Source organism: Orcinus orca, chromosome 16 (assembly GCF_937001465.1).
Source record: "Orcinus orca chromosome 16, mOrcOrc1.1, whole genome shotgun sequence".
In the NCBI taxonomy this organism is placed as follows: Eukaryota; Metazoa; Chordata; class Mammalia; order Artiodactyla; family Delphinidae; genus Orcinus; species Orcinus orca.
In genome coordinates, this window is record NC_064574.1 from 49,453,387 (window position 1) to 49,472,271 (window position 18,885).

Sequence of the window (18,885 nt, forward strand, 5' to 3'; positions counted from 1 at the left end):
GGCATCCAGTGCCGCCAGGTCTCCTGCAGTGGGTACTGCAGGGTACCCAGGCTCCCTCCATGACCCAGACACTCATTCCCAGCTGCCAGCAGCATAGCCGTAGCTGGCTCAGAGCTGAGACAGGCACCCATCCCCCAGTCCCCCCCCACCTCAACCCCCGCCCCACCTGGAGTCACCTTCAGTGAATGAGAGCTGCCTTGCCCCAAGTAACACCCCCTCCCCAGAGAGGGTGGTCTGTGTGTCCAGTCACAGGTAAGTGGCTTCCCCCTGGTTCATTCGTTCAGGTTACCTCCAAAGGACCCTCTCAGCTCCAGTGGGACCCCAGCAGCCTCTGTTGCAAACCCTTGCCCCTCACAGGTGTGGCTCCCAAGTACACCTTGGCAGGCAAACCCAGGAATCCCCAGGTTCTGAGCCCACCGAGCCTCCTGAGCGAGGACCTGGGTATCAGAAGGACAGTATGAGCAGAGGCCTGGACCCAGTCCACAGGGACACGTGTGTGCACACACATGTGCTCTTGTCTCACACCTGGCCCACTGCCCTGTGTTCTGGTGGAGGAGGGCCTGACACGGAAACCCCAGAAATCAGCTGCAGTTGCCCAGTATGTGTGCAGGTGACTGGGGATGGGCAAGTATCTGGAGCACCCCCTGACTACACTTCACTCTAGGACCTGAGGGGGTGGCAGTCCTGACCACTGAGAGCAATCCCCACCAGCCACTCTGGAATCAGCTCAGCAGGCCAGCCTGAGCTTTGGGGGGCCTGAATGGGCCCGGGACCAGCCCCTGGCTATTTGGGGAAGAGGCAGAAGTGGGCCAGACCAGCCAGGGCCTGAAGTCACTGTCTATTTGAGGCAGCTGCCCCTCCCCATGTCTTGGGGCCTGGCAAGGGGGGCCCTTAAGTACCTGGCCTCAGGGCCCGGCAGCACTGGCAGCACAGCCCCAGGAAAGGAAGATGCAGCCCACAGCTGCTCGCTCTGCCCAAGGAGCCTCCGAGGCCCCAGGACCCGTCAGCTGCAGAGGGCCCCAGAGGCCGCCCTACTGAGATGTCACCCCCAGAAGGTGCTGCCCCTTTCACGGTGTTAGCTGTCCCTACATAGAAGGACAGTGAACAGTGTGCTGGGTAGGAACAGTGCTGGCCTCTGTGGCTGGTGGAACCGCTGTCCTTTCTCTCAAGGCTCCAGGGTCTGACAGCTCCTCCAGAGGCCATGGCAGGCCTGGCAGGGCACAGAGCAACTCACCCCAGTACTGGCCCCTTTCAAAGCATTGAGGGTGTCCTCACCTTCATCCTCCATGGACATCCTCCAAAGAGCCTCTCCCAGCCCAGAAGCAGGGCACTCTGGGGCTGAGAAGGCCCCAGGTCCCTCCTCCCACCGAGACCACCTTCTTACCCCCAGCCTGCCTGCCCTGTAGGCCACAGTGGGAATGCTCAGCCCACCGCTTCCAGCCTGTGGTGGAGCCTAAGACCACAAACCAGGAAGTGGGGGGATGGGGGAAGGGGGGGCAGAGGTTGTGCAAGGCCTGCACTCAGGCTGGAACATCTGGAGAAGGGGTTGCTGGCTCCAGCCCTGCCTCCTCCTCCTGGGCTGTCCTCCAAGCCTCTCTTTCCTCATCTTCAAGTTGGGAAAAAGATGTCCCTTTGGGAATGCGTGGACTCCCCATGATTTCTACAAGGACCATGCACTATTAGTGAAATGAAAATGAATACAAAACCGCACCCACCCTGCCCCTGCCCCCACCAGGGGGAGTGGCTCAACTGTAGCCTCAGTTTCCCTCCCAGAGCAGGGAGAGGGGGAAGGGAGGAGGGAAGGGAGGCTGGGCACACAGGAAGGCAGGAGGGGGAGTCATTGTTCGGGCAGAATGGCTGCAGCGGGTAAGGAGGAAAGAAAGGGGTGGGAGTCACATCCAGGCCCGCCTCACAAGCACTCATTGACGACACACCGCCCAGCCCCGGAAGGAAGCAGCACAAAGTGCCGCAGACAGCTGGGTGGCTTCCGGCAGGAGCTGAAAGGCTGTTGCCCCTCCCTCCACAGGAAGTCCTGGTTGGGGCCCTGGGCGGAGCGGGGAGTACAGCTGGGCCTGGGCCTGGGCTGGAGTTGAGCTCCTGGGCTGGTCCAAGGAGGAGGAGGAGGAGTTGGAGACCAGGGTTCCCCCAGCTGGACTTGCCCTGAGACCAGGTGCCACACTCGCTCATCCCAGGGCCCCAGTCACGTGGCCCGTCCAGCACCCCCCCCACACACACACACACCATCCTTTGCCCAACTGTTCTCCAAGGCCCCACGGGTACCCCTCACAGGGCCAGGGTGACACAAGTCAGACAGCTCAGGACATGGTCCAGGGCAGGGGCGTTCCCCCTGCTGCCCCAAAGGGCAGTGGCATACCTCACACTGCCCCCAGCCACTGCCCTGCAGGAGGGGTGTTCCTGGGTTCCCACAGCCCTCCTGCTCACCTCAGCCTCTTCAGGAGGCTGACCATGCTCCAGCAGGCCCACCCCTGGACTTGGGCGGGCTCCTCTCAGCATCCTTCCGTGGTGGGAAAGGTGGGGGCCCCACTGCAGACACAGAATCCCAGGACCCATCCATATTGTGATGGGAGTGGTGGTGCTTCCAGAAAGGCCTGGGTCCGCTTCCAGGACAAAGTCTTCCTGGCCCACTCCCCCGCCCTATCTGTCCCCTCCACCCAAATGCTCCGCAGGTATGGAGCAAGTAATGCCCCTCCGCAGTCCCAAGGACCAGGGGCTCCGACACCACCTCCCTCACGCACACTCCACGCGCACCCCACCGAACCGTCTGGGGCACCCCCAAACCACTACACCCCCAGCCGGGGCCCCTCTAGGGCCCAGTCAAGATTCACAGGGACCAAGCCTCTTTCTTGGTGGTCTGACCACCAGCTGGAGGTCACCGGGTGGAGTGAGCGCTGCGGCTGCGGCGGGACCAGGGTGCAAGGGGGGCGGGGGGCATGTCACTGGGAGGGGCGCGGGGCGGAGGGCTTCCCTCCACCCCAGCTGCCTGCTCCCCCTCCTTACACCACAACTGTCCCAGCAGCCCCGGGCCTTTGTCCCGGATGGGAAGTAGGGCTCGGGGCAGGGTCGACAGCGGGGAACTCCGATCGCTAGCCCGGCCCCACCCCCGGGGCGGATCCGCGCCTGTGCCCGCCCCCTACCCCCGCCGGGCTTCCGTCCTTCTCCGCGCAGGCGCCGGCTCCAGCCCCGGACCCGGCGGCGCTTCCGGGTGGGCGGTGGGGTGCGTTCCGCGCCGGGCTGGGCTCCGCGCCGGGCTGGGCTCCGCGCCGGGTTGGGCTCCGCGCCGGCAGGTACAAGTTTCGAGATCCCTGACGGAACTGCCGGTTGCCCGCGCGCCGCGGGGCTCAGGTGAGTGCGCGCCTAGGTGAGCGTGCTCCTCGCCGGACGCACGGCCGAAGGACTGGCTCGGGGGCAGACCCCCCGGAGTCGCACCGCCACCGCAGTGAGCCCTGAGTGGGAGCCAGTAATGTGCGCACGGGCCGCCCCTAGGCGTCTGCAGTTCCCAGACGAGCGCCTGACGGCGGGGTTGGGCCGGCTCGGCTGCTCCATTTGCCAGAAACAAAGCCGAGGCCCTGCCCGTGGTCGCCAGTGAGGTGTGAGAGGAGCGCCCGCCACCGGTTTCCTGCTTACGTGTTGGGCGCTCAGCCTGGCTCAGACGCCCCCTGCCCCGAGCCCGCCTGCCGCAGAAATGACCATAGGGTTGCCTCGAGGGGCCACTTCCCCACACTCCTCCCTTCAGTGTCTGTCCCACACGGATAAATGCTCTCCCTTTATTTACTAACCCACTGTTTGTCCAGGTTTTGATGGAGGGCTGGCGGGTCCCTTGGGTGTCCCCATCCAGGCTGCTGTTTTCTGCCCTCCACTGGCTGGGCCCAGCCTGGGAAGTGACCCTTGTCCCCAGGTTTTGCGTTTCTTCCTAACTGGTGAGCGCTCGGTGTACCCAGACAAGTGCTTACCCGGCTTCTCATTTTATTCTCGGAACCATCTTGTATGACAATGTTGGTTCCCTTTCTGCAGATGAAACAGAGGCACAGACACCTTAGGTCACTTTCTGGGGCAGTGGTCACCCTTGGGTGCAACGGCAGGGTCACCCCACTCTTCAGCCTGAGGCTCTGAGGCAGGTTCAAATCCTAGGTCTGCAGAGGGGGAGACAAGGCCTCTCTGAGCCTCAGTCCCAGGGCATCTGCATGAGCCGACCCCCACTGCCCACGGTGGGTCAGGGCAGAGACCCAGCGCCACCCCAGAGCCTCGCGGCAGGCCGGGGGCCAAACCTGGGTGGAGAACAGGGGCCGCAGCGTCCTGGAGTCAGCCTGTGGTGGGTGTTGGCAAATGCGCCTGGCTGCAGACAGGGTCATATCAACATCCATTCTCAGCAGGCTTGCGGCTCCGGACAACATAGAATGTCAGCACTTACGCTAAAAATAACTGGTCTGTCACATGCCAGGGAGGTACGGGAATCAGCCCCTAAGGAGGGTGTTTCCAGGCCCCAGTGCTCACCTGCTGCTCCTTTCCTTGGAGAGCAGCTGGTCCCCGAACGGCCAAGGGTGTGTGGTCAGGTTTCCCAGGCCCTGTGGCAGCAGGTGGGAGGCAGACAGTGTGCTGGTCTTGGCAGATCCTCCTCATTCCTCACACCTCACTTTTGCCTCACTTATCCTTATTCTGACATCCTGGGTCATGAGACAGAGGACAGCTGGGGACTCATTGGGGGTCATACCCTGAGCGCTTGGGATGGGGCCAAGTAGACAGTCTGCCTGGTGCTCACCCATGTGCGTGTGTCAGGCCTTCTGGGCCATTCTAAGAGGGGTCTGGCACAGTGGGAGCCCTGCCAGCATTGGGGAGGGGTGTGGATGACACAGTGACCCACAATCCGTTCCTCGGCCAGGCCCCACTGAGGTCACAGCTGTTTTAAAATTCCTGGTTAGGGGCAGGTGCAAAGGGAAGGGTTCCAGAAAGAAGCTCAGAAGTTCATTTGGAGACCACGTGATGAGTGGCAATCAGAGGGCAGCAGCCCTCCTGTCCCAGGCTTGGGTGCCACTGTGCCCTCCCCAGGCCCTGCAGCCCTTTGCCACTCCTGCTTGTGGATGGCACGTGCAGCAGAGTGGCTACCAGTCACTGCTGCCACCAGCCTGCCTTCACGTGCTGTCATTTCCCAAGTCTTCCTGGGTCCCAGCGCAGGGCTGAGCATGCCAGATATGGCTCAAGTATGGCATTCTGTTTGCACAGGCTGGTTGCCCTCTTTTTGCATATGAGGAGACAGGCAGGCAGTTGAATGAGTCCTTGAGCTCCTGACTTCACTGCACAACCATCTGTCCTCTCCTCTTCAGACCCTTTACCTTGTCCTTTCCCGTTTCAGCTTTCCTGAAGAATGGGGCAAAAAAAGCAGCGACTGTTGGAGGCCAAGCGGCATCAGAGCCCGCCAGATGGGACCCGGACATCTTCCCCCAAGGAGCCCCGCTTGGAGCCACCCACGACCCTCGGCCCCCAGCGCAGCATCTATTTCTCAAGCCTAAAGGGCCGCCCTGGTCGCCTGGGATCAGAGTTTTTCGACCAGCCTGCCGTCTCCCTGGCACGGGCATTTCTGGGACAGGTAATGGAAATGTAGCGGCGTGGCCTCTGCTGAAGGGTCATCACCGTGCAGCGTCTGTGGGCCCCAGCCCTCTCCCCGCTGGGCTCATGTCCCTGACTTGGCCCTGCGTGGCCGCGTGCAGTCAGCCGCTTTGCCCACATTTGCTCCTGGGTAGCTTCACCTCAGTCATCTGGGGCAGCCTCTGGGTCCAGGGTCAGCTGGGAAGAATGCCGAGGTTTTTAGGGGTGCCTGCCTGCTCTGGGCAGTGAGGACGGGGCAGCTACAACATTAGACTTCCCCCTGGGGCTGTGGGAGCATTACCCCTGGTCCACCTGGGATTGCCCTCAGGGCAGGTTTCTTACAAGGACCACGGTCAATGCTGGCCCCCCTGTCTGTGAGGGGCTGCTTTTGCCTGCCCCGTCCCCTGACACGGTCAGGGCCCCTGCTGGAGCTTGTCTATGTGTGTAGCAGCTTTAGACACATGGCAGCTGAGGCCATGGCCTACGGGCTGCCCAGCATCGGGATTGTCTTGATGAAGGACAGCCTCCTTCTCCCCACAGTGGCTCACAGTGCTGGAGCTGGCTTCCCAGCAGCCCCTGCAGCTCCAAGTTCTGGGGTGGGAAGCAGGACCGCCCAGGGCCCTTGGGGGTGGAGCCCGTCACCATGTTGTGTGTACATGGCATGTGCCGCAGCAGCAGAGTTTTGGCCACATCCATCTGGAGTACCATCTGGCTAGGCCTGGCTTTCTGGTCCTCCTGGAGGTTCCATGGCTACCCTGTGTCCTTTAGTGAGCCTACTTTTAGGTTAAAATGGCCAAGGAGAGTCAGCTTCTGTGGCTAATAGAAAATTGGTGCCAGGAACAGATCCTAAAATGTGAGCTAGTGGAGTGTGACCTAAAGTGTGACCTCATTGAGAAGCGACCAGAGTCTGTTACATGAGGATGCTTTCAGCTGCAAGGGCCAGAAGGTCCTTGTAAAAGCACCTTAAGCCAGGAGAGGTTATGATCTCATGTGAAAAGGCACGTGGGGCAGGTGGGTCCAGCATCAGGTAGAGGGCCCAAGGGCCTCAGTGTGTCACAGTCTCCCCCTAGGCTCCCCTAGGCTCGCATCACGCCTGTTTGAGCCTGAGGGTAGACAGGGCGATGTCCAGCAGAGAAGGGCGGGTCTCACCCTGTATGTGCCTTTGGTTAGGGTGGAGAGCCTTTTTCATTACCCCTCAGTGGACGTCCTCACAGACCTCTTGACCAGCCTTGGTCATGCACTCATCCTTAAGCAGGTCACTGCAAGGAGCAATGAGTTGCCATGACAACCCAGACCACTCTTGTGTCACCCTCTCAGCTGAGAAGGGTCTTGCCTCTCTCGGGACCCTCCACCAGCAAGGAGGAGATGTGTATAATTGGGGTGAGGGGCAACCACCATCTGCTATCTGGAAATGATACCAGTGAAATTCAGGACAGGAAAGAAGACAGTGAGGAAAGGGCTGTGGGGGGCTCCTCCCCAGGCCCCATGGAGGTGTCAGGCTGACAGGGAATGCTCCCTCTCGTCTCCTGGGAAGATGGGAGGGAGGCCCCATCTGAGGTGCTCTGACCAAGCCCACCTGTGCACACATATAGGGATTTGTGGGCTTTGTCTCCAGGAAGGCCTCCTCTAACCCTTACCCCGAGTCCAGCCTCCAGCACACCCCTCCCTGCCCCCACAACACTGACCCTGGCCGCAGACACATTGAGCTCCGTGGGCTAAGGCATGGTGGCCTGGCCGTCCAACTTGCCTGAGGCTCTGGCCTAAGGACAAGGCAGGTGCTAGGGACAGCCCTGGTGAGGTGGCTGGCCCCTGAAACTCCACTGTGAACCCTGGTTGAGTCAGACCTGGGGCTCCGGACACTGGGCATGACTGCTGGCCATTCCTGGGGCCGTACCATGGTGATGCATGGCGAAGGGCAGAGGGGCTCCAGGCGGGGGAGGACTCAGCTCCCGGGGTACTCAGTGCTCCCCGCAGGCCCTGCCTGGCTCTCCTGTGGCCTACTCTGTTCTCCTAGGTGCTCTGCTGGCCTGAGAGCACCCACCCCTCTGGGGACAGCCCCTGACAACTGCCCCCTGCCCTGTCCTCGGCTGGGCCCTCTGTCCCCTCCTGTACCCACCCTGCCCAGGGTGCTGTCCGAGGCAACCATCGCCAGGCTTGCCTTCCTGGCCTGCTGCCTGCGCTGACCCACTCCTTGTGGAGCTCGTTACCCCCAGGGCTGTGGGCCAGGCATGGGGCACTGCTGGGCAGCTGGTCCTGCTGCTTTCAGAGTTGGCTGGGTGGGGGCTGAGTGTGACGGTCCTTTGCAGTTAGTCCAGGGGGAGGGGGCTCCACAGGCTCTGGAATCCCAGGCAGGGCCCTGTGCCCTTCACACTGCTCGGCCCCAGGCTAAGCTTTAAGTCCAAGGGGACCCTGCTGAGAGGAAGTGTGCGAATTCACTAGTGCTGGTGCCCAGCCCAGCCCTGGTCGGCCTGAGATGGCTGCACCCTGTGGACAGGACACTTGGTGAGCAGGGCCTGTGGTCCAGTGGTCCAGCAGGATGGAGGGGATGGTGGGGAAGAGCCAGCTGTACCTGGGTTCCTGTACCTGTACACCCTGAGCTGGGGAGATGAGTCCAGGCTGTGTACTGTCAGGGTGGAACGAACCCGGCTCCTTCCTATGCTGAGCAGGTCTTGGTCCGACGGCTGGATGATGGCACAGAGCTCCGTGGCCGCGTCGTGGAGACTGAGGCATACTTGGGGCCAGAGGATGAAGCTGCCCATTCGAGGGGCGGCCGGCAGACCCCCCGCAACCGTGGCATGTTCATGAAGCCAGGGACGCTGTATGTGTACCTCATCTATGGCATTTACTTCTGCATGAATGTCTCCAGCCAAGGTGAGCGGTGCTGGGGCTTGGGGAAGCAGGAGGCCTGGGCAGAGCCCCCTCAGCTGGCAGACCCCGGGAGGACCGGGTTGGCTAGGTGATTGAGCAGGGGGTTCCCTTGCTAGGCTAGGCGAGGGTTTCAGGAACTTTGGCTGCATGGATGGTGGTTAGAGGTGCCAGGGGCCCCACAGAATAGAGGTCATGGGTTGACTTGAACACAGAGCCCATGGGTTCACGAGCCCACCGCTGGCCCCAGAGCTCAGTGCTGGTGTCACTGCCGGCCCAGAGAGGACTCGGGAGGGGCTGATGTGGGGAAACAAGAGTGAGATCGATTTGGGGTGAGCTGGGCTCAGGCAGGAGCCTCGCCAGGCGGCCAGTTATGGGGTCTGGGCCAGTTCTCAACTGGGGATGATACTGCCACCCTGGGGAACATTAGGCAACGTCTGGAGACATTTTTGGTCATCACATCTGTGGGGATGCTCCTGGCCTCTAGTGGGTGGAGGCCAGGGAGGATGCTCAGCAGTTCACAATGCACAGGATGGCCAACTCCACAGAATCATGGCCCCAAAGGTCAGTGGTGCCGATGGGAGGGATGCTGGTCTAAAGCTCCCGGGAGGGTCCACGCACCTTGGGGGACCCACTGGGTCTTTCGTGGGTAGGCAGCTGTGTTTTCTGAGTGCTCTGTGCTGGGAAGGAAGTGCCCAGCACCGTCTTGCCAGAGCCGCTGCTGACCAGCAGCGGCGGGGGGGGGGGTGGTCTGCCCAGCCCACTCTGGCTAGCCGGTCCTAGCGTCCATCTGCCAAGCCTCCCGTTGCCAACGCAAGTGAATGAAGGCTCGAGGACAATAAGGGGCTGCCGGTCACACACGTGGAAGGATTCCATTAACGTGTGAGTTGTGATTGCCCAGAATAGACAGCTGGGGATGCCTGATGCCAGAGCCACAGGGCCAGAGGACACAGGGAATCCACGACTGGCCCTGTGCCCAGCAGAAGGCAGGTGCTGTGTGAAACTGAGTGACAGGGACTGCCCCTGAGGGCCCTGTTATCAGGCGCAGAGCTTATTCCGGTCGCTGAGCTTTTCTTTGGCGTTAGAACCAACCCCTCACGTGAGAGGAGACTGCACTTGGACAAGGGGCTGCAGTCAGTGAGGAAAGGGAGGAGCCCAAGTTTCTGCGGGTACAGTGGACAGAGCAGATGTGGGAGGTGGTGTGTTACTTCCTCGTTACGTGACCAGGATGCCCCAGGAATGTCGAGGTTAGGGGAGCTGAAAACCACATGGGTACAGACAGGGCCAAGGGTCATCCAGGTGGAGTGAGGGAGAGGGGCAGCTGAGACAGTCCTTGCCTGTGGGGTGGAGGCCGTGCAGAGACCGGGACTTGGGGCTGCGCGGTTGGTGCAGGCAGACGGGGTTGGCGGGGGGTGATGGGGAGGCCTGGTGCGATGAGGTAGGGGTGTTCTGTTCGTCAGGAGTCTGGACTCAGGTGCATCCCAGGAGAGGAGGGGTCAGCTACTCCTCCAGACCTGTCTGCAGGTGGTACCCACTATGTTCAGGATGGAACCAGAGAGAGCTTTGAGGCCAGTGAGGGGAGCTACCCGGGAATCACAGAGGGACTAAAACTCAAGGCTTGAGGTGCCCTTGGGCACATCCTGAAGTGCTTTGAAAGCTGGCTGGTTAAGGGACATCTGGTCGAACACACCCCCACACTTGCTGGCTGTGCAGGAGGCCAGCTCCTGGGTGCTGATGGGAAGGCCTGTGCGGCTGAGGCCTGAGAGAGGGACTGGCCTGGCCACGCCTCAGGCTGAGCCCCTCAGACTCCCAGCTAGTGGGTGGGCTGAGAGTCAGGGGAGCAGGTGTCCCAGGACAGTGGCCTTGCTGGAGGGTCAGGGCGCCTCTGTCCAGGGTGCAGGGAGTAATCACTGTCCCCAGCCAGGAATCCAAGGGGGTCTGGACAGAGATGTCTTCTCGAGGGAATCCCTGGGCCTGGGTGTCTGCTTGCCGTCCCACAAGTGGCCTGAACTGGTTGGGGAGGGGACCCCACGGAGGTGGGGGGCTATTCCTGCTCTGTCAGTTTCCGCACTGGATCCTAGGGTGGGGCTCACTTGCGTCCTGTGCACACTGGTGGCTGCTCCAAGCCAGGCTTCCAGCTTCCCCAACAGCCAGTGCGGGGGGTGGTTGGGGGACCCTGGGGTTTTCTTTGCTGACCTCACAGAGGGAGCTAGGGAGCTCCATGCCTCCCCAGCTGGTGCCCATAGGAAGCACAGGTGCCTTGGGGGTGCAGGTGTGCGGGAGGGGGAGGCAGGCAGAGGGTCTGGATGGTGAGTGAGCACAGGTGTCACCCCCAAAGCTTTGGTTGGGCCTTGGGTAGTGGGGCGACAACCTGGGAGGCTTCATCTCTTCCACAGGGGATGGGGCATGTGTCCTGCTCCGAGCGCTGGAGCCCGTGGGGGGCCTGGAGGCCATGCGGCAGCTTCGCCACACCCTCCGCAAAGGTGTTGCTGGACGAGCCCTCAAAGACCTTGAGCTCTGCAACGGTCCCTCCAAGCTGTGCCAGGCCCTGGCCATCGACAAGAGCTTCGACCAGCGGGACCTGGCCACAGACGAGGCTGTGTGGCTGGAGCGGGGCCCCCTGGGGCCCAGTGAGCCAGCTGTGGTGGCAGCAGCCCGAGTGGGCGTCGGCTCTGCAGGAGAGTGGGCCCTGAAGCCCCTGCGCTTCTATGTGCAGGGCAGCCCCTGGGTCAGTGTGGTAGACAGAGCGGCCAAGCGGAACACACAGGCCAGAGCAAAGGCCAGCCGGGATGAGGATTTTTAATTGTTTAAAAATGAAATAAATGCTGTGTTTATAGAAAACAGTGTCATTTGTGTCTCGGCCGGAGCCCCTGTCTGTGGCCAGCTCGTCTCTTTGGGAGGACCCGGGGCCAGCAGGTGCACTTCCTCCTCAGGCCTGAGGCAGCCGTGTGTGGGGAGCAGCGGTGCAGTCACTCCTCCCCACCCCACCCCACCCCCGCCACGGCCAAGGGGAAGCTAAGACAGCTGCGGGACACCGTTAGCCCAGGTCCTCGTGCCTCAGGTGGCACGGGGGCGACCGCTTGGCCATGGCCTCCTGGTGGCTAACACAGGACTGTGGGGGGCGGGGAGGGGCCGGGCCAGGCACCGGCAAGCTGGAGGGAAGGGTGCCTGCAGGCGGCCAGTGCTGGCCATACAGGCCAGGCCAGGCCCTCGGACCTGAAGCTCTGGACGGCCCAGGCCCGGGGAACACGGGAGGGGGAGCGAGGCTCTGAGAGAAATACGAGCCAAGTTGGTGTGGGCAGCATGCAAGCCTCACTCCGAGGCAAGAGTCCTGGACGCTCTCCCAGCTCGAGCCTCACCTTCTCAGCTCAGAGCCCCTGAGGCTGTTTCCAGGACTGGAGGCGGGTGAGGATGTGGAGAGCAGGGGCCCCATGGGGAGGGAAGGAGCCTGGGGTGGGGGAGGCTCCCTCCGGTGCCCCAGCTCAGGTGAGCAGGGCCTGGAAGACAGTGATGACCGGATCCTCGTGGGTGGTCACCACCAGGACACTGCGGAACTTGTCCACCAGCGCGAGCAGCTGGGAGCGCCGCGTGTTCTCGTTGTACATGATCTCCTCCAGGTGGTGGCGGCCGCGGAAGTAGTGCAGGAGCCTGGGGGGTGGAGGGTGGGTATGAGCACAACTACGGAGCTGGCGGGAGGAGGGGGTCCTCAGACAGGCCCCTGCTCCAAGCAGTGCCCTGGATCCGCTGCCCACCGTGGCCCCTGAAATGTCACCCTGCCTCAGTGCCCTGACGGAGGTGAGGGCAGTGCAGGGTCAGCTGGCAGCGTCTCTGCTTCATGCTGCTGTGGCTCTTAGGGCACCTCGGCTGGGGGCTCCGTCCCTGACAACCCGACGCTCCCAGAACACCATACACCCAGTGCACCCAACTCAGGGTTGGGTGTGACAAGTCTGTGTCACCTATGGCGTGGAGACCAAGGGCCCCACCCGATCCCCATGAGGACAAGAACTTGCTGCTGCTTCCCAAGACGTGACAAGAAACACCCAGGAAGTACAGAAGAGACCCCCACATGCAGGTGCCAGGTAGCGACGGCTGTGTACTGGAGATGCCACCTCAACCAGTGAGGGCTGTTTGCCATCGGGATTTAAGCTGAGATCCACTTTCTGTCCTGTCCCTAGATGTGGCCCCTGCTCTACCTGGCAAACATGCGGAGGTCCTCAGGGTTCTGTGCCGCGGGCACGCTGAGGATGGCTGCCCGTTCATGCTCGGACAGGCTGGCCAGCAGGTTCTCCGTCATCCTCCTGTTGAGTGGCGAGTCCCCACTGGGGAGCAGCTCTGCACTGGAGTTGTCCATGCTGGGGCTGGTGAGGGTCATGTCATCACTGCTGGCTGAGGACGGGCATAGTCAGGGAGCGGCTGCCCCCAACCCCACGAGTCACCTGCGCCCACCTGGGAAATAACTGCTGTGCCCTTGGGGAGCAGCCCCTCACCCCAAGGCCAGCCTGGTCATCCAACCCGTCCCACCCACTCAGAAGACAGGAGCCCTGAGCAGGCAGGTCCAGCACTGAGCCCGATGTCCAAGGCCCCACCTTAGCCTGGGGAGGTGCCTCCCCCTAAGCCTTCCAGCCCCTCGTCTTCCCCAAGCCAGGGACCTGGGGCTCGGGGCTGCTGCCTTAGGGGGCACACCGTGGCCAAAACACCTCCTTCGAAAAGGGACTATGACAGTCACTGTCTCCTCAGGCCCTGAGCGTGGAGGTTTCAACGGTCCTCCCAGGGACGGGGTGTGGTCTGCTCTGACCCCAGGCTGGGCCAGGCTGCTCCTGACTCAGCAAGGTAGAGCCTCGTCCTCAGGGAGGCGGGGGAGGGGACCTCCCCGAGGGAGAGCTGCCCAGCTGGGCGAAGTGGCGTCCTCGGGGACACAGCTGCCCACGGACACTGTGTGTGCACGTGTTCGAGTGCAGCCCTGTGAAGGTGCTGTGGTCATTCCCTGAGGCGCCCAAACTGGGCCTCCTGGCCGCCTGCCTCTTCCAAGGGCGCCCAAGGTGCTCACCCCCCACCAGACAGATGCCCTGGGCAGGGGGTCCTACTTGGGGAGCCAAAGCTGAGGGCGTTGGGCGTGCTGAGGCTGCGGCCGCCAACCCTGGTGGTGAGGGGCACGTCATCCTCCCGGGGGCGGGGCTCGTCCTCACTGGGCGAGGCCATCAGGCAAACGTAGGTGTGCAGCTGGACCAGGAGCCTGCGCTGCAGCATCCACACCACCATCTGGATGAGCTGTGTCTGCAGGACGGGCAGGCCTGAGACATGACCCCCAGGTCACCCCGGAGGTCAGGGTGAGGCCCCACACCTCAAGAGAGGGAGCGCCCAGCCGCCAGCCGCTCTGCAACCCCAACTCCCGTCCAGAGGAGGCAGCGGGGCCACACCTGCCCTTGCTCCATCACACGCCCGGGCTGCCCACGGCTGTCCTTTCTTGCCCAGAGCTGAGGAGCAGGACCTGTGACGCGGAGGACCTGCTCTGCCTCCTCTTCCCCAGCCCACTGGCCTCTGTGGGGACCCTGGACACTGTTGAGAAAGAGGCTGCTGGCAGCTGCCCTGACAGCAAAAAAGTCCTCCCCTTGGGTCAGCCTGAAAGCCTGCCCAGGGACCGGGAAGCCTGTGCCGGTGGTGCTCCAGCAGCTGTGAGTGGGGGTGTGTGTGCACATGGCGTCCACGTCCTCAGACCCACACACCCACCTGCTCATCCCTGGGGGTCCCTTGCTGGGAGGGGCTGGCTGACCGGGCATGGAAATAGGGGCATATGTGACCCAGTCACACCAAAGAAAATTGAAAAGGATTGTAAAATAATTAAATTATGAGGGACTTCCCTGGTGGTCCAGTGGTTAAGACTCCTTGCTCCCGGACTTCCCTGGTGGTGCAGTGGTTGGGGGTCCGCCTGCCGATGCAGGGGATGTGGGTTCGTGCCCCGGTCTGGGAGGATCCCACGTGCCGTGGAGCGGCTGTGCCCGTGGGCCATGGCCGCTGAGCCTGCGCGTCCGGAGCCTGTTGCTCCACGACGGGACAGGCCACAGCAGTGAGAGGCCCGCATACCGCAAAAAAAAAAAAAAAAAAGACTCCTTGCTCCCAATGCAGGGGGCCCGGGTTCGATCCCTGGTTGGGGAACTAAGATCCTACATACCACAACTAAGCCTGCGTGCCGCAACAAAGACCCAGCGCAGCCAAAATAAATAAATCAATCAATTTAAATAAATAAAAATTATATTAAGAGACTTCATCAGCACTTGAGCACATTCTGGGCCTGAAGTAGTAGGTATGGAAGGCAGGTGGCCTCACCCTGGGACTGAGCAGAACCAGAACTGGTTCCATCCGGGCCCCTCGGGCTTGGCCTAGAAAAGCCACCCGCCATCCGGACCATTGGGAAGTTTCCGCTGGGGAGGGGAGAGGGTGAACATGCAAAGTGTGTCTTTTATTCAGCTGGCACGACCTGGCACAGTTCCTGGAAACCAAAGGTGCCATGAAAGACAGCATTCAGAACAGTCACGCTTGGCATCTAAATGAGCGGACCAACAGGGTCTCCTCCTCATTCACAACTTGAGGAAAAGGGTTTCCTTTTAAGCTTTTTTTTTGGCGGTACGCGGGCCTCTCACTGTTGTGGCCTCTCCCGTTGCGGAGCACAGGCTCCGGACGCGCAGGCTCAGCGGCCATGACTCACGGGCCCAGCCGCTCCGCGGCATGTGGGGTCTTCCCAGACCAGGGCATGAACCCGTGTCCCCTGCATCGGCAGGTGGACTCTCAACCACTGCGCCACCAGGGAAGCCCCCTTTTAAGCTTTTAAGGACTGGTTTTGCCTAACAGACCTGGCACTTATTAAAGCAAATACTTTACTTTTGAAGACAAAGCCTTGAGAACACCCAGACCCATATCTGACACCTGTCCCACCTGGCCCTGCCCAGAGCCCCAAAGCCCCAGGTTTGCAGTGGAGGGGAGGAGGCAAAGCCTCTCGGATCCAGGCTACACTCAACCCTGCCACAAACGCAGAACTCACCAGTTTGCTCCACACGTCTCACCCCTCCCTGGGGGCCAGCCCACCACACCCAGCACCCTGCCTGCCTCTCGCCCTGACCAAGACCCAGGACCCCTTGGATGAGGAGATTCTGGGGATCAGTGAGCCCAGGACTTATACCCACAGATCCTGTGGCCACCTGGACCGTGGCAGGCAGGGGAGGGAGTAGGAGTGTAGGGACCAGACTCAGTGAAAACAAAATCCCCTCTGCGTCCTCCAACTATGGGATCCCCAGGCCCAGAAGGGGGCACCAAGTGGCTCTGTCCTCCCAGGAGAGGTCACCGATCTCCTGCCAGTTGGGCCTCTTACCTGCGTTCTAACCCTAAGAAGTGCCCACCAGGGGCAGGGGGGCTCCATGGGGGGAGGGACTTGCAATGCTCAAGTGTCTGCAGGTGGCCTAGCCAGGAACACGGCTTCTGGTCACCCTGGCAGGGCAGGTACCACATACACAGCAAGCACCTCCCCCCAAACCAAGGCTAAAAGCACGGCAGCACCGAGAGCCTGGGATCAGGGACTGACCCAGGTGGGTGGTTCCTGGGCTCCCTGAGCTCCTGAGACTCACCTCCTGCACAGCGGGGGCCAGGGGGTTCCTAAATTCTGACAAGGAGACCGGCAAGGAGAACTTAGCGAGGACAGACGGCAGGTCGTGAGATGGAAACTGGCGTGAGAACTGCTCAGCCAGCGGAGAGTACCTGGGGACAGGGGGTGAAGGTCCGTGAGCTCAGCAGACCTCCCCACCATTCAGGCGTCTGCACCCTCGCCATGAGCCTGTGGTGGGCAGGAGGGGGCGCAGCCTGGTGGGTGGGCCAGGATGGGTGCAATGAGGACAGAACCCAGATGCTTTCCCCACACCACAGCCCCTATGAGCCCCTTAGTCAAGGCCAAGGCTCCTGACCTCCCACCAGGTGCCCCGTGCAGCACCCACTGGCTGGCAGGCACGGGCAGGCGCAGACCCTTCCTGGGGGCCGCAGGTGCTGGAAGAGCACAGGCTAGGGGTGCCATGCAGGGCTGGACCAGGCCAGAACTGGAACGTGGGCCCAGCTGCCCTAGGGAGCACCGCCTGGCCGGCCCTGCCAGCCACTCCCCTGCCCACTCGGGGGCCCTGGGCTCTGGCAGCCAGGGGGACTCACAGACACACACTGGCGTTGGGAGAAAGCATGTAGACGTTGTTCTCACACAGCGGGTAGATGATGATGGCCTTGCCCCAGTACACCAGGTGCGCCGCAAGCTGGAAAACCTGCGGGCAGAGGGCCGGGAGGACAATGCTGGGGAGGCCAACCCACGCAGCCCCCTGGCTCATGGCCACAAGCCTCTCCGTCACTGGTCCCTGAGCCGTCCTGGCTGGCACCAGCACAGGGACGCTGGGGCACCCGAGATGAGGCCAGTCCAGCTGATCAAGGGGCTTGGCTGCACATCCCAGCAGAGGCCAGCCCACAGCCCAGCCGGCGCCCAGCACGGAGACGGGGCTCCACGTGACAGTGGATATGGGTCACTGCACCTGCCCCCTCCACACACTCATCCCTGGAGAACATCCCACTGTCCTGCTGCCCTGACTCTCAAGACACACACACCATGAAGACAGGACAGGGAGCCAGGGTGAGACCACGGCAACGGGCACCGCTCATCCTGCAGCACCACGGCCAAGCGCCTCTGAAGGTGCATGCACACCTGTGACAGTGCCGGGGACACCTCTACCTCGTCTCGGCAAACAGGGCCTCCAGTGCCACAGCCAGATCAAACACAGAAGAAATTTCAGTTCCATCGCTGACCCTCTTCTTTCTCAGCCCAAGTCCCAGTGCTGATGGCTCTAAAGGACACAGGCCCCCTTCCTTCCATCTCTGCCACCACCCTCGCCCAATGGGCTCCACCTCCCACCTCTCTGCAGCCAGAGCGCCCTCTGCAGGCCACAAGTCTGAAATCAGGATCACCCGGCTGGAGTCAAGCTGTCAGCAGGGAGACTGTTCTTTGCTTCCAAGTTGCTGTGACCACACGTCTCATCTCTGCCTCATGGTCACATCCCCGCCTCCCTCTCAGAAGGGCCCACCCAGATCATCCAGGATCATCACTCTGTCTCAAGGGCGTTATTCCCATCTGCAAAGTCCCACATAAGGAAGGTCACACTCACAGGTCCCAGGGATTAGGTCTACGGGGCCACTGTTCACCCAATCACAAGTAATGTGTGATCCTAATTTTGTTATTCAGAGATTATGTGTTAATATGTATATAAAAAGCTTGGAGGAATCTAGGTTACTACTAGGATATGGGATTATGGGGACTTTCTCTTTTTCTGTTTATAATTTGTACGATATTTGAATTTTTATAAGAATATATTAATTTCATCATGACAAAAAACCCTCAAAATACTTGCAGAGCTTTTTTGCCTAGGATGGAACATGAGTGATTTTAAATCATCTGGTGACATTCACACCTGTGCTTGAGGTTCCAGCTGGGCTCGCTGGCCTCCCTCCCCACGGGGGCCTCCGCTAGGTGGTCTGCTGCAGGAAGCAGCAGTCCCAGAGGCTGGTAAGGTCAACCACCAGGGCTGGGCCCCAGGGGGCGTCTGCACGACCACACCAGCGGCAAACCCTGATTTGCACCAGGTTCAGCGGGAAGGGGCATGGAAGGAAACAGCAAGGGGACCCCATGGCAAGGCCGGGGAGAGGCGAAGGGGACATCATCAGAGCTTTGTCTGTGTCTGGGGGAACTGTGAGGCACAGTGTCCAAACAGGCTCCGCGTTGGGCAGCCTCAGGGGACAGTGAGGGTCACCCCCTCAGAGCTGCACACCCACAGGCATCTGCTGATCAGCCAGTACTGGTCAGAACACAAACTCCGCAGTACACACACAACAGCTAGCGCGTTAAATGTTCTGTGTCTCGTGGGTGCTAGGAAGGCAGTCCAGGAGCCCATGTGAAACACGAAGGCAGCGTCCGATAAACACTTTCAGATGGGGTGGACAAAGGTCATGGGGTAGAGATGGGGAAGGGCTTATTTGGGACGAAAGAATCCAGAAAGGCTGCTTTGGGGAACATGGCCCGAGAGTCAGGCCTGGTAGACAAGCTCCCCTAACGTGCTAAGGAGCAAAGGCCAAGGGCTCCCTGGAGGTGCCTCGCAGGGGCCTAGGTGGCCTGCCTCATGGTGCTCCACCCTTGGCCTTTGTAGGAGCCGCTGGTCCCTGGGCCAGGCCCTGCTGCCCCCTGGCGGTCACACAGTGCCCCGTTCCAGACCCTGAGTCCACCCTCAGGCTGTCGCTTGGAAGGCCCCCTGCCCCTGGCCTTCAACTTCTCCCTGTGCTTTTCCTTGGCCCCAGCCCCTGCCCAGGTTCAAACCAGATCCACAGCCAGGGAGAAGGGGCCCCCATCTGATC

General features: G+C 61.5%; 2 protein-coding genes across 7 annotated transcripts in view; one reads left to right on the top strand and one right to left on the bottom strand.

Annotated features, from left to right (window-relative positions):
• Window positions 1-3,225: 3,225 nt before the first annotated feature.
• On the top strand, window positions 3,226-11,307 carry MPG (N-methylpurine DNA glycosylase). The gene is made up of 4 exons (XM_049700104.1): window positions 3,226-3,363; window positions 5,369-5,602; window positions 8,268-8,472; window positions 10,863-11,307. The coding sequence occupies exons 2-4, from the start codon at window positions 5,381-5,383 to the stop codon at window positions 11,267-11,269; spliced, it is 834 nt and encodes a 277-aa protein (XP_049556061.1). The 5' UTR covers window positions 3,226-3,363; window positions 5,369-5,380; the 3' UTR covers window positions 11,270-11,307.
• NPRL3 (NPR3 like, GATOR1 complex subunit) overlaps window positions 11,246-18,885 on the bottom strand; it is a 33,193-nt gene continuing 25,553 nt past the window's right edge. For 4 of the 6 annotated variants that reach the window (XM_049700101.1, XM_049700100.1, XM_049700102.1 and 1 more), the window contains 6 exons: window positions 16,651-16,757; window positions 16,083-16,212; window positions 13,884-14,022; window positions 13,551-13,757; window positions 12,660-12,852; window positions 11,246-12,114 (listed from right to left, as the gene is read on the bottom strand). In XM_049700101.1, coding sequence (XP_049556058.1) covers window positions 11,949-12,114; window positions 12,660-12,852; window positions 13,551-13,757; window positions 13,884-14,022; window positions 16,083-16,212; window positions 16,651-16,757 — 942 coding nt within the window. In that variant the 3' untranslated portion in view covers window positions 11,246-11,948. Of the gene's footprint in view, window positions 12,115-12,659; window positions 12,853-13,550; window positions 13,758-13,883; window positions 14,023-16,082; window positions 16,213-16,650; window positions 16,758-18,885 lie in introns of those variants that run through there. The other 2 variants (XM_004270387.4, XR_004483586.2) reach the window with 2 other exon arrangements.

Coding starts and splice junctions, on each gene's coding strand:
- MPG (XM_049700104.1), top strand. CDS start 5,381: ATGGGGCAAAAAAAGCAGCGACTGTTGGAGGCCAAGCGGCATCAGAGC. Junction 5,603..8,267: donor CACGGGCATTTCTGGGACAG/GTAATGGAAATG, acceptor TATGCTGAGCAG/GTCTTGGTCCGACGGCTGGA. Junction 8,473..10,862: donor CATGAATGTCTCCAGCCAAG/GTGAGCGGTGCT, acceptor TCTCTTCCACAG/GGGATGGGGCATGTGTCCTG.